Source organism: Oncorhynchus nerka, linkage group LG8, assembly GCF_034236695.1.
Source record: "Oncorhynchus nerka isolate Pitt River linkage group LG8, Oner_Uvic_2.0, whole genome shotgun sequence".
NCBI lineage: Eukaryota > Metazoa > Chordata > Actinopteri > Salmoniformes > Salmonidae > Oncorhynchus > Oncorhynchus nerka.
The window spans coordinates 5,114,888-5,128,784 of NC_088403.1; the positions used below are offsets into that span (position 1 = coordinate 5,114,888).

Below are 13,897 nucleotides of genomic sequence, written 5' to 3' on the forward strand. Positions count from 1 at the left end.
CAGAGTAGAGTAATAACAGGTGTCTAATATAGAGACTACTAGAATGACTACAGAGTAGAGTAACAGGTGTCTAATATAGAGACTACTAGAATGACCACAGAGTAGAGTACCAACAGGTGTCTAATATAGAGACTACTAGAATGACTACAGAGTAGAGTAACAACAGGTGTCTAATATAGAGACTACTAGAATGACTACAGAGTAACAACAGGTGTCTAATATAGAGACTACTAGAATGACTACAGAGTAGAGTAACAACAGGTGTCTAATATAGAGACTACTAGAATGACTACAGAGTAACAACAGGTGTCTAATATAGAGACTACTAGAATGACTACAGAGTAGAGTAACAACAGGTGTCTAATATAGAGACTACTAGAATGACTACAGAGTAACAACAGGTGTCTAATATAGAGACTACTAGAATGACTACAGAGTAACAACAGGTGTCTAATATAGAGACTACTAGAATGACTACAGAGTAGAGTACCAACAGGTGTCTAATATAGAGACTACTAGAATGACTACAGAGTAACAACAGGTGTCTAATATAGAGACTACTAGAATGACTACAGAGTAGAGTAACACAGGTGTCTAATATAGAGACTACTAGAATGACTACAGAGAGTAACAACAGGTGTCTAATATAGAGACTACTAGAATGACTACAGAGTAAGAACAGGTGTCTAATATAGAGACTACTAGAATGACTACAGAGTAGAGTAACAACAGGTGTCTAATATAGAGACTACTAGAATGACTACAGAGTAACAACAGGTGTCTAATATAGAGACTACTAGAATGACTACAGAGTAACAACAGGTGTCTAGTATAGAGACTACTGGAATGACTACAGAGTAACAACAGGTGTCCCTGTCAAGAGATCAATAGATCAACCAATCAGTCAATCACATCAATATTGGTTATGTCTCCATTGTGTCCCAAATAGCCCAGGGCCTTGGTCTAAAGTAGTACACTATATAGGGAATATGGCTCTGGTCTAAAGTAGTGTACTATATAGGGAATAGGGCTCTGGTCTAAAGTAGTGTACTATATAGGGAATAGGGCTCTGGTCTAAAGTAGTATACTATATAGGGAATAGGGCTCTGGTCTAAAGTAGTGTACTACATAGGGAATAGGGCTCTGGTCTATAGTAGTGTTCTATATAGGGAATAGGTTGACGTGTTGTGTTGTCACACAGGTAGTGAGCTGCAGAGTGGATCCAGTGTTTCCCCCGACAACGACGTGTTGATCCAGCTGGCTAAGACCTACTCCTACACCCACAGCCAGATGCACAAGGGAGACCACTGTTACGACTCCAAGGACTTTAAGGAGGGTATCACCAACGGCTACTACTGGTACCCTCTACCAGGTCAGTCAGTGAATCTATCAGTTTACAGATCTGGGGTAATAGTTAAGGGTGTTGGGTTGACAGTCTCAAGCCCCCCGCCAGGTTCAAAGTTCAAACCACGACGGGATTAATTCGCTACAGTACTAATACTAGAGGTCACGTGTACGTACAGTCATGTTGTGAAAATGAATATTTGTGTCATTCTCAAAACTTTTGACCACGACTGTACATACATGACCTTTCGCTGGGTCAACTGTGTTGTCATCAACCCTGGAGATATTGGGTTAAGATTTAGCTAGAGTTGATAAGACATCCAATCATTGATGTCAATGGGAGATTTATGTAAATGTTCCGGAGTGTTCCACATCATCTCAGTGTAGAATACATATAGAACTGCACATGTACGTTCAGTCATTATGTCCCTTCACCCAAAAGAAACTGGTCTAATAGACGACAGTGACTGGTGCAGTGACGAGCACCATTATGGCTCCATTATGGCTCAGTTTCATGTTTTTCTATCCGTTTCCTAGGATACTGGTCTAATAGACTACGGTGACAGGTGCAGTGACGAGCACCATTATGGCTCCAGTCTGGCTCAGTTTCATGTTTTTCTATCCGTTTCCTAGGATACTGGTCTAATAGACTACAGTGACGAGCACCATTATGGCTCCAGTCTGGCTCAGTTTCATGTTTTTCTATCCGTTTCCTAGGATACTGGTCTAATAGACTACGGTGACAGGTGCAGTGACGAGCACCATTATGGCTCCAGTCTGGCTCAGTTTCATGTTTTTCTATCCGTTTCCTAGGATACTGGTCTAATAGACTACAGTGACGAGCACCATTATGGCTCCAGTCTGGCTCAGTTTCATGTTTTTCTATCCGTTTCCTAGGATACTGGTCTAATAGACTACAGTGACGAGCACCATTATGGCTACAGTCTGGCTCAGTTTCATGTTTTTCTATCCGTTTCCTAGGATACTGGTCTAATAGACTACAGTGACGAGCACCATTATGGCTCCAGTCTGGCTCAGTTTCATGTTTTTCTATCCGTTTCCTAGGATACTGGTCTAATAGACTACAGTGACGAGCACCATTATGGCTCCAGTCTGGCTCAGTTTCATGTTTTTCTATCCGTTTCCTAGGATACTGGTCTAATAGACTACTGGCACCATTATGGCTCTAGTCTGGCTCAGTTTCATGTTTTTCTATCCGTTTCCTAGGATACTGGTCTAAAAGACTACAGTGACGAGCTCCATTATGGCTCAGTTTCATGTTTTTCTATCCGTTTCCTAGGATACTGGTCTAATAGACTACAGTGACGAGCACCATTATGGCTCCAGTCTGGCTCAGTTTCATGTTTTTCTATCTGTTTCCTAGGAGGGATGCAGGACTATAACTACGTGTGGGGCCAGTGTCTAGAGATCACCTTGGAGCTGTCCTGTTGTAAATTCCCTCCAGAGAGTGATCTGCCTGGGCTCTGGGACGCCAACCGGGCCGCGCTGCTGGCATACATGCAACAGGTCCATCTGGGTCAGTACCACTCTGTCTATCGTGGGTTAGTACCACGCTGTCTATCGTGGGTTAGTACCACGCTGTCTATCGTGGGTTAGTACCACGCTGTCTATCTTGGGTTAGTACCACGCTGTCTGTCGTGGGTTAGTACCACGCTGTCTATCTTGGGTTAGTACCACGCTGTCTGTCGTGGGTTAGTACCACGCTGTCTGTCGTGGGTTAGTACCACGCTGTCTGTCGTGGGTTAGTACCACGCTGTCTGTCGTGGGTTAGTACCACGCTGTCTGTCGTGGGTTAGTGCCACTCTATCGTGGGTTAGTACCACGCTGTCTATCGTGGGTTAGTACCACGCTGTCTGTCGTGGGTTAGTACCACGCTGTCTATCGTGGGTTAGTACCACGCTGTCTGTCGTGGGTTAGTACCACGCTGTCTGTCGTGGGTTAGTACCACGCTGTCTATCGTGGGTTAGTACCACGCTGTCTGTCGTGGGTTAGTACCACGCTGTCTGTCGTGGGTTAGTACCACGCTGGCTATCGTAAAAACAATCAAATCAATCAATACTCCTGGTCCAGGTCAGTCATCACGGTCTTCTACCCTGGGATGACTCCTGGTGCGGGTCAGTCATCACGGTCTACCCTGGGATGACTCCTGGTCCAGGTCAGTCGTCACGGTCTTCTACCCTGGGATGACTCCTGGTCCAGGTCAGTCATCACGGTCTTCTACCCTGGGATGACTCCGGGTCAGTCATCACGGTCTTCTACCTTGGGGTGACTCCTGGTCCCGGTCAGTCATCACGGTCTACCCTGGGATGACTCCTGGTCCAGGTCAGTCATCACATTCTACCCTGGGATGACTCCTGGTCCAGGTCAGTCATCACGGTCTACCCTGGGATGACTCCTGGTGCGGGTCAGTCATCACGGTCTACCCTGGGATGACTCCTGGTCCGGGTCAGTCATCACGGTCTTCCCTGGGATGACTCCTGGTCCCGGTCAGTCATCACGGTCTTCCCTGGGATGACTCCTGGTCCAAGTCAGTCATCACGGTCTTCTACCTTGGGGTGACTCCTGGTCCCGGTCAGTCATCACATTCTACCCTGGGATGACTCCTGGTCCAAGTCAGTCATCACGGTCTTCTACCTTGGGGTGACTCCTGGTCCAAGTCAGTCATCACGGTGTAAAGTAGTGGCCTATATAGGGAATATTGTGCCATTTGAGTTGTGGGCCCTGGTCAAAAGTAGTGCACAGGGAGAGTCCGTGTGATGCTTGGTGCCTCAACGTACATCACAACAATCACCACTGTAATGTGACCCTGGCTAAAAGATCATATTAATTAACCAACAGAAGCTCCCCCTGTAGTCCAGTCAAAAGCTTTTCTAGAATAGTCTGACTGTTCTCCTGTGTTGTGTCGAGGTTAACACAGAATAGGGAGACTGTTCTCCTGTGTTGTGTCCAGGTAAACACAGAATAGGGTGACTGTTCTCCTGTGTTGTGTCCAGGTAAACACAGAATAGGGTGACTGTTCTCCTGTGTTGTGTCCAGGTAAACACAGAATAGGGTGACTGTTCTCCTGTGTTGTGTCGAGGTAAACACAGAATAGGGTGACTGTTCTCCTGTGTTGTGTCGAGGTTAACACAGAATAGTCTGACTGTTCTCCTGTGTTGTGTCGAGGTAAACACAGAATAGGGTGACTGTTCTCCTGTGTTGTGTCGAGGTAAACACAGAATAGGGTCTGACTGAAAGGCTTCATTTGTGTCCAGGTTAAGTTACAGAAGGAGTCTGACTGTTCTCCTTTCTGAATAGGTTAACACAGAATCGTCTGACTGTTCTCCTGCACAATTGTGTCGAAGGTAAACACAGAATAGGGTGACTATTTCCTGTGTGTGTCCAGGTTAACACAGAATACTTGGAGACTGTTCTCCTGTGGATTGATTACGTTCATTTAAACACAGAATCTTTCATAGTCTTTGTTGTGTCCAGGTAACACAGAATTTTTTAATGTTTCCAAATTAGATGAGCTAAAACAGAAAGCAACTTCCTGAAAATGAACACTGGGATGATAGTGATATTCCATGTTCTGTTTAGATAGATGTGATCTAGAGCCAAGCCTGTTGATCTTTAAGAGGCTATCCTGCTAGTGACTGTTCTCATGTTGAATTATGCAACAGAACTTGACACAGAATGAATGATGCTGTCTCCTGTGCAGGTCGAGGTAAACACAGAATAGTGGTTGCAGGCCAGTTCCACCTAGGTTAATTTATTCAGAATGCAACTGTTCTCGTGTGTTTATGCAAATGAGGCAGAATAGGGAGACTTTCCTTTATTTTAACACATATTTTTTACAAATATCAGATACCATTACAAAATGTGCATATGAGTGAATTTAAGAAAATAAAACTGAAATTTGACAAATTGAGTACCAAAATCTCAGGTGTTATTTGTCTGTTCCAGTAAAATGTTTTATGTGCTATAATCCAGTCGATACCTGATGGAGTTTTGGAGAATTTCATCCGTTGTTCAACTGTTCCATTTACACAGAATGGTTTTGATAACCTGTTTAACAATTTGTGATGACCATAAATTGAGAACCAATTGGCTTGATTGGTGTTGATTGTCTTTCTCTCCTTCTGTCCTGTGTTGTGTGAGGTTAACACAGAATAGGGTGACTGTTGTCCTGTGTGTGTGTGTGTCACAGAATAGGGTGAAAGGGCAGGTGTTGGACGTGGAGGGAAACCAGAATAGGGCGCAGAATGCTCTCATTCCTAACAGTGGAGGTGGAGGGGGAGACAGAACCTCTGTCCCTTCAGAACGTCTAACTAACCGCCATGGAGAATACTACAGACTGCTGCTGCCAGGATCTATTTCCTTTGGGTGAGGTGGACAGCACCCTCTGGTGGTAGTACTGATTGTTTAGGTTTATTCAACTCCTGCTGAATACACCTTTAGGGTGAGACAGCACCCTCTGGTGTAGTACTGATAGTTTAATGTTTATTCAAATTAGATGAGCTGAAATGAAAGCACCTTTAGGGTGAAAATGAACACTGGGGATGATAGTGATATTATGTCTTATTCAGATAGATGTGATGCCAGGCAAGCCTACACCTTTAGGGTGAGACAGCACTCCTCTAGTGGTAGTACTGATGAATTATGGTTTACAACAGCTGAATGATGCAGGCAGACCACCTTTAGGGTGAGACAGAGCTCTGGTTGGCCAGTCCACTGATAATTTAGGTTTATTCAAACTACTGCTGCTGCAAATGAGGCAACTACACCTTTAGGTGCTATAATCCATACCTGATGGTGAGACAGCACCCTCTGGTGGTAGTACTGATAGTTTAGGTTTATTCAAACTGCTGCTGCCAGGCAACTAGAACCTTTAGGGTGAGACAGCACCCTCTGGTGGTAGTACTGTTAGTTTAAAATGGTTTATTCAACTACTGCTGCTGCCAGGCAACTACACCTTTGGGTGAGAAGCATCCCTCTGGTGGTAGTACTGATAGTTTAGAATGGTTTTATTCAACTACTGCTGCTGCCAGGCAACTACACCTTTAGGGTGAGACAGCACCCTCCTGGTGGTTGTACTGATAGTTTAGGTTTATTCAACTACTGCTGCTGCCAGGCAACTACACCTTTAGGGTGAGACAGCACCCTCTGGTGGTAGTACTGATAGTTTAGGTTTATTCAACTACTGCTGCTGCCAGGCAACTACACCTTTAGGGTGAGACAGCACCCTCTCAGTACTGATAGTTTAGGTTTATTCAACTACTGCTGCTGCCAGGCAACTACACCTTTAGGGTGAGACAGCACCCTCTGGTGGTAGTACTGATAGGTTAGGTTTATTCAGCTGCTGCCAGGCAACTACACCTTTAGGGTGAGACAGCACCCTCTGGTGGTAGTACTGATAGTTTAGGTTTATTCAACTACTGCTGCTGCCAGGCAACTACACCTTTAGGGTGAGACAGCACCCTCTGGTGGTAGTACTGATAGTTTAGGTTTATTCAACTACTGCTGCTGCCAGGCAACTACACCTTTAGGGTGAGACAGCACCCTCTGGTGGTAGTACTGATAGTTTAGGTTTATTCAACTACTGCTGCTGCCAGGCAACTACACCTTTAGGGTGAGACAGCACCCTCTGGTGGTAGTACTGATAGTTTAGGTTTATTCAACTACTGCTGCTGCCAGGCAACTACACCTTTAGGGTGAGACAGCACCCTCTGGTGGTAGTACTGATAGTTTAGGTTTATTCAACTACTGCTGCTGCTACACCTTTAGGGTGAGACAGCACTGGTGGTAGTACACCTGTTTAGGGTGAGACAGCACCCTCTGGTGGTAGACAACAGTCTTCTGGTACTGATAGTTTAGATAGTTTAGGTTTATTCAACTACTGCTGCTGCCAGGCATCATTTACTACACCTTTAGGGTGAGACAGCATTCTGGTGGTCAGTACTGATAGTTTAGAATGGTTTATTCAACTACTGCTGCTGTCTCAGATGGCACCCTATTCCCTATGTAGTGCACTACTTTTGACCAGAGCCCTATTCCACTATATAGGGAATAGGGTGCCATTTGGGACTGGTCTGTGTATCTGGGTGGTAGTTATTTATTTGGACGGTGAAGCTAAAATGTTTAATTTGTCTCTATTACTCCCAGCATTTTGGATTTGAGATAAAAAAATGTTTCATATGAGGCGAATGTACAAAATGTCACCTTTTTTATTTGAGGGTATTTTCATACATATCTGTTTTAACGTTTAGGGTCCGATTTAAAAATCTGTGATGCGAAGAACGCTGAATCACGGAAACTAGACAATAAAACGGAATTCAACACTATTCAAAAATATATGGAATATAGTAGTAAATCAACTAAATGTATTAATTTGCCCACGTTTATAATAAGACGAGAACAGAATGTCCAGTGATTAGTATTTCTTTCAAGTTTCTGAACCGGCATCGAGAATTTAGTCTGCGTATGTTCCCGTCTACCACTCCGGTGTAGCTATTAGCGATGATGCTAATAAACGACAACAGTCTTCTGGTAGATGGAAAAAGGCTTTCACAGAAAAACCTTCTCAATTAAAATGTTAACTACAAAGTAGCCTATTGCCTTCCTGGCAGAATTATATCATGATTATTTGATTCAGTCCGGTGGATGTTAGTGTATTATTTGATTCAGTCCGGTGGATGTTTGTATTATTTGATTCAGTCGGTGGATGTTAGAGTGTTATTTGATTCAGTCCGTGGATGTTAGAGTGTATTATTTGATTCAGTCCGGTGGATGTTAGAGTGTATTATTTGATTCAGTCCGGTGGATGTTAGAGTGTATTATTTGATTCAGTCCGGTGGATGTTAGAGTGTATTATTTGATTCAGTCCGGTGGATGTTAGAGTGTATTATTTGATTCAGTCCGGTGGATGTTAGAGTGTATTATTTGATTCAGTCCGGTGGATGTTAGAGTGTATTATTTGATTCAGTCCGGTGGATGTTAGAGTGTATTATTTGATTCAGTCCGGTGGATGTTAGAGTGTATTATTTGATTCAGTCCGGTGGATGTTAGAGTGTATTATTTGATTCAGTCCGGTGGATGTTAGAGTGTATTATTTGATTCAGTCCGGTGGATGTTAGAGTGTATTATTTGATTCAGTCCGGTGGATGCTAGAGTGTATTATTTGATTCAGTCCGTGGATGTTAGAGTGTATTATTTGATTCAGTCCGGTGGATGTTAGAGTGTATTATTTGATTCAGTCCGGTGGATGTTAGATTTGTATTATTTGAATCTGATATCAGGATAAATATAACAATGAGTCATTATTTTATACTATGTATTTTTATTAGCTAAGTAATAAATGGCAAATGCAACTTTCGTATATACGGGCTCACTGTAATACCACGCAGGGCAGAACAGGGAACTGACAGGATGTATGTAAACAGTATTCTTTATACTGTGATAGACAGTTCCAACCCGTCTGTTGGCCTATCACAGTAGAGACTGGGCGTGGTTTAAACTTGCTCAGCCTATTGCAGGCGCTCAGGCGGGTATTATTGGCGCTTCTGTTGATAGATGTAAATGTTGCTTGTGAAGAACATCCAGGCTCTCATGCTCCATACCGTTATCTCGCACCTGGCTCCTGTTATCTAACAAAAGACCACTTGTTCTCGCAACACCCCGCTCTGAATGTTGCCCCCTCCCAACTCATTGAACAGTTCCTGTCTTCATGCTACTCTGTATTTTTCCATCATGAGAAAGTCCCATGGCCCTGAAACTGTTAACAATGTTTCAAGTCAGCTATGTTGCATGTACATATTTGATTCAAGTCCAGCAGATAATATTCAATCATATATATGGTAATGGCTATAATGTAAAATACAGGATCCAACACTAAGAAAGCCTAGGCTAACAGCAACAGTGTTTGGCTAACAGTAGTAACAGTAACCAATCAATATATATGGTAATGGCTATAATGCATCAGAAACCTTATGGGTCATTTGTTTAGCCAACTTATTTGACTTCAGCCTCGGTGGATGTTAGAGTGTAACATTTTATTTGATTCAGTCCTGATATGGTTTAAACATTGTTGTGGATTTGAGAAAATCCCATTTATATTTTAAGAAATAATCAAATGGATTTTATAGGGCTCTGCTTTATGTTTCTTTGGAAGGTATTTTTAAAAATATATTTAATCTTTATTTAACTAAGCAAGTCAGTTAAGAACAAATTCTTATCTTCAATCCTGGGAACAGTGGTTAACTGGTTAGGAACAGTGGGTTAACTTTAGGAACAGTGGGTTAACTGGTCTAGGAACAGTGGGTTAACTGGTCTAGGAACAGTGGGTTAACTTCAGGAACAGTGGGTTAACTGGTTAGGAACAGTGGGTTAACTGGTCTAGGTGGATGTTAGTGGGTTAACTGGTCTAGGAACAGTGGTTAACTGTCTAGGAACAGTGGGTTATTATTTAACTTCAGTTAACTGCCTAGGAACAGTGGGTTAACTGGTGTAGGAACAGTGGGTTAACTTTGATGGGTTAGTCTAGGAACAGTGGGTTAACTGGTTAGGAACAGTGGGTTAACTGGTCTAGGAACAGTGGGTTAACTGGTCTAGGAACAGTGGGTTAATGTTAGGAACAGTGGGTTAACTGGTCTAGGAACAGTGGGTTAACTTCAGAACAGTGGGTTAACTGTCTAGGAACAGTGGGTTAACTGTCTAGGAACAGTGGGTTAACTGAGTCAGGAACTAGTGGGTTAACTGGTCTAGGAATAAGTGGGTTAACTTCTAGGAACAGTGGGTTAACTGTCTAGCAGAACAGTGGGTTAACAGGCCTAGGAACAGTATTCTTTAACTGACATACCCTTAGGAACAGTGGGTTAACAGTCTAGGAACAGTGGGTTAACTGGCTAGGAACAGTGGGTTAAACTGCTTAGGAACAGTGGGTTAACTTCTAGGAACAGTGGGTTAACTGGTCTAGGAACAGTGGGTTAACTGTTCTAGGAACAGTGGGTTAATGTTCTAGGAACAGTGGGTTAACTGTCTAGGAACAGTGGGTTAACTGCTCCTAGGAACAGTGGGTTAACTGGCCTAGGAACAGTGGGTTAACTTCTAGGAACAGTGGGTTAACTGGTCTAGGAACAGTGGGTTAACTGTTCTAGGAACACCCCGTCTGTTAACCCAACTATTGAACAGTGGGTTAACTGGTCTAGGAACAGTGGGTTAACTGTCTAGGAACAGTGGGTTTGGTCTAGGAACAGTGGGTTAACTGGTCTAGGAACAGTGGGTTAACTGGTCTAGGAACAGTGGGTTAACTGGTCTAGGAACAGTGGGTTAACAGTCTAGGAACAGTGGGTTAACTGGTCTAGGAACAGTGGGTTAACTGTCTAGGAACAGTGGGTTAACTGTCTAGGAACAGTGGGTTAACAGTCTAGGAACAGTGGGTTAACTGGTCTAGGAACAGTGGGTTACTGGTCTAGGAACAGTGGGTTAACTGTCTAGGAACAGTGGGTTAACTGGTCTAACAGGAACAGTGGCTTAACTGGTCTAGGAACAGTGGGTTAACTGGTCTAGGAACAGTGGGTTAACTGGTCTAGGAACAGTGGGTGCTAGTCTAGGAACAGTGGGTTAACTGGTCCAGGAACAGTGGGTTAACTGGTCTAGGAACAGTGGGTTAACTGGTCTAGGAACAGTGGGTTAATTAGGAACAGTGGGTTAACTGGTCTAGGAACAGTGGGAAAAACTGGTCTAAACAGTGGGTTAGCCTGTCTAGGAACAGTGGGAATTGGTCATAGGAACAGTGGGTTAACTGGTCTAATTGAACAGTGGGTTAACTTTCTAGGAACAGTGGGTTACTGGTTTAGGAACAGTGGGTTAACTGGTCTAGGAACAGTGGGTTAACTGTCTAGGAACAGTGGGTTAACTGTTAGGAACAACCCAGTTATACTTTCTAGGAAATGGGTTAACTGGATTCAAATAGGAACAGTGGGTTAACTGTTTCTTTGGAACAGTGGGTTACTGGTCTAGGAACAGTGGGTTAACTGGTTTAGGAACAGTGGGTTAACTGGTCTAGGAAAAAGTGGGTTAACTGGTCTAGGAACAGTGGGTTAACTGGTCTAGGAACAGTGGGTTAACTGGTCTAGGAACAGTGGGTTAACTGTCTAGGAACAGTGGGTTAACTGGTCTAGGAACAGTGGGTTAACTGTCTAGGAAAGTGGGTTAACTGGCCTAGGAACAGTGGGTTAACTGGCCTAGGAACAGTGGGTTAACTGTCTAGGAACAGTGGGTTAACTGTCTAGGAACAGTGGGTTAACTGCCTAGGAACAGTGGGTTAACTGCCAGAACAGTGGGTTAACTCTAGGAACAGTGGGTTAACTGCCTAGGAACAGTGGGTTAACTGGTCTAGGAACAGTGGGTTAACTGCCTAGGAACCGTGGGTTAACTGGTCCTAGGAACAGTGGGTTAACTGGTCTAGGAACAGTGGGTTAACTGTCTAGGAACAGTGGGTTAACTGGTCTAGGAACAGTGGGTTAACTGGTCTAGGAACAGTGGGTTAACTGTCTAGGAACAGTGGGTTAACTGGTCTAGGAACATGGGTTAACTGGTCTCCAAATAGGAACAGTGGGTTAACTGTCTAGGAACAGTGGGTTAACTGGTCTAGAACAGTGGGTTAACTGGTCTAGGAACAGTGGGTTAACAATCTAGGAACAGTGGGTTAACTGTCTAGGAACAGTGGGTTAACTGGTCTAGGAACAGTGGGTTAGACTGGTCTAGGAACAGTGGCTTAACTGTCTAGGAACAGTCTTAACTGTCTAGGAACAGTGGGTTAACTGGTCTAGGAACAGTGGGTTAACTGGCCTAGGAACAGTGGGTTAACTGAATCAATCTAGGAACAATGGGTTAACTGGTCTAGGAACAGTGGGTTAACTGGTCTAGGAACAGTGGGTTAACTGCCTAGGAACAGTGGGTTAACTGCCTAGGAACAGTGGGTTAACTGCCTAGGAACAGTGGGTTAACTGCCTAGGAACAGTGGGTTAACTGCCTAGGAACAGTGGGTTAACTGGTCTAGGAACAGTGGGTTAACTGCCTAGGAACCGTGGGTTAACTGGCCTAGGAACAGTGGGTTAACTGGTCTAGGAACAGTGGGTTAACTGTCTAGGAACAGTGGGTTAACTGGTCTAGGAACAGTGGGTTAACTGGTCTAACCCCAACAGTGGGTTAACTGGTCTAGGAACAGTGGGTTAACTGGTCTAGGAACAGTGGGTTAACTGGTCTAGGAACAGTGGGTTAACTGGTCTAGGAACAGTGGGTTAACTGTCTAGGAACAGTGGGTTAACTGTCTAGGAACAGTGGGTTAACTGTCTAGGAACAGTGGGTTAACTGGTCTAGGAACAGTGGGTTAACTGGTCTAGGAACAGTGGCTTAACTGTCTAGGAACAGTGGGTTAACTGCCTAGGAACAGTGGCTTAACTGGTCTAGGAACAGTGGGTTAACTGGTCTAGGAACAGTGGGTTAACTGGTCTAGGAACAGTGGGTGTTAGTCTAGGAACAGTGGGTTAACTGGTCTAGGAACAGTGGGTTAACTGGTCTAGGAACAGTGGGTTAACTGTCTAGGAACAGTGGGTTAACTGGTCTAGGAACAGTGGGTTAACTGGTCAAGGAACAGTGGGTTAACTGGTCTAGGAACAGTGGGTTAACTGCCTGAGGAACAGTGGGTTAACAGGAGGAACAGTGGGTTAACAGGTCTAGGAACAGTGGGTTAACTGGTCTAGGAACAGTGGGTTAACTGGTCTAGGGAACAGTGGGTTAACTGGCCAGGGAACAGTGTTAACTTCCCTGAGAAGAACAGTGGGTTAACTGCCTAGGAACCTGGGTTAACTGGCCTAGGAACAGTGGGTTAACTGGTCTAGGAACAGTGGGTTAACTGTCTAGGAACAGGGGTTAACTGGTTGTCTAGGAACAGTGGGTTAACTGGTCTAGGAACAGTGGGTTAACTGGTCTAGGAACAGTGGGTTAACTGGTCTAGGAACAGTGGGTTAACTGGTCTAGGAACAGTGGGTTAACTGCCTAGGAACAGTGGGTTAACTGCCTAGGAACAGTGGGTTAACTGGTCTAGGAACAGTGGGTTGAACTGGTCTAGGAACAGTGGGTTAACTGGTGTCTAGGAACAGTGGGTTAACTGGTCTAGGAACAGTGGGTTAACTGGTCTAGGAACAGTGGGTTAACTGGAAGGAACAGTGGGTTAACTGGTTAGGAACAGGGGTTAACTGAGTCTAGGAACAGTGGGTTAACTGGTCTAGGAACAGTGGGTTAACTGGTCTAGGAACAGTGGGTTAAGTCTAGGGAGTGGTGTTAACTGGACAGGGGAAGGGTGGGATTAACTGGTCAAACAGTGGGTTGAAAAGGAACAGTGGGTTAACTGGTCTAGGAACAGTGGGTTAACTGGTCTAGGAAGGGGTGTTAAAGGAACAGTGGGTTAAGGGAGGAACAGTGGGTTAACTGGTCTAGGAACAGTGGGTTAACTGGGAGGGAACAGGGGTTAACTGAAGGAACAGGGGTT

General features: G+C 44.3%; 1 protein-coding gene across 1 annotated transcript in view; it reads left to right on the forward strand.

Annotated features, from left to right (window-relative positions):
* Positions 1–13,897, forward strand: part of cpm (carboxypeptidase M) — a 111,287-nt gene that overhangs the window by 93,267 nt on the left and 4,123 nt on the right. The window contains 5 exon segments of the mRNA XM_065021249.1: positions 1,202–1,372; positions 2,729–2,885; positions 5,560–5,620; positions 5,623–5,667; positions 5,669–5,730. Coding sequence (XP_064877321.1) covers positions 1,202–1,372; positions 2,729–2,885; positions 5,560–5,620; positions 5,623–5,667; positions 5,669–5,730 — 496 coding nt within the window.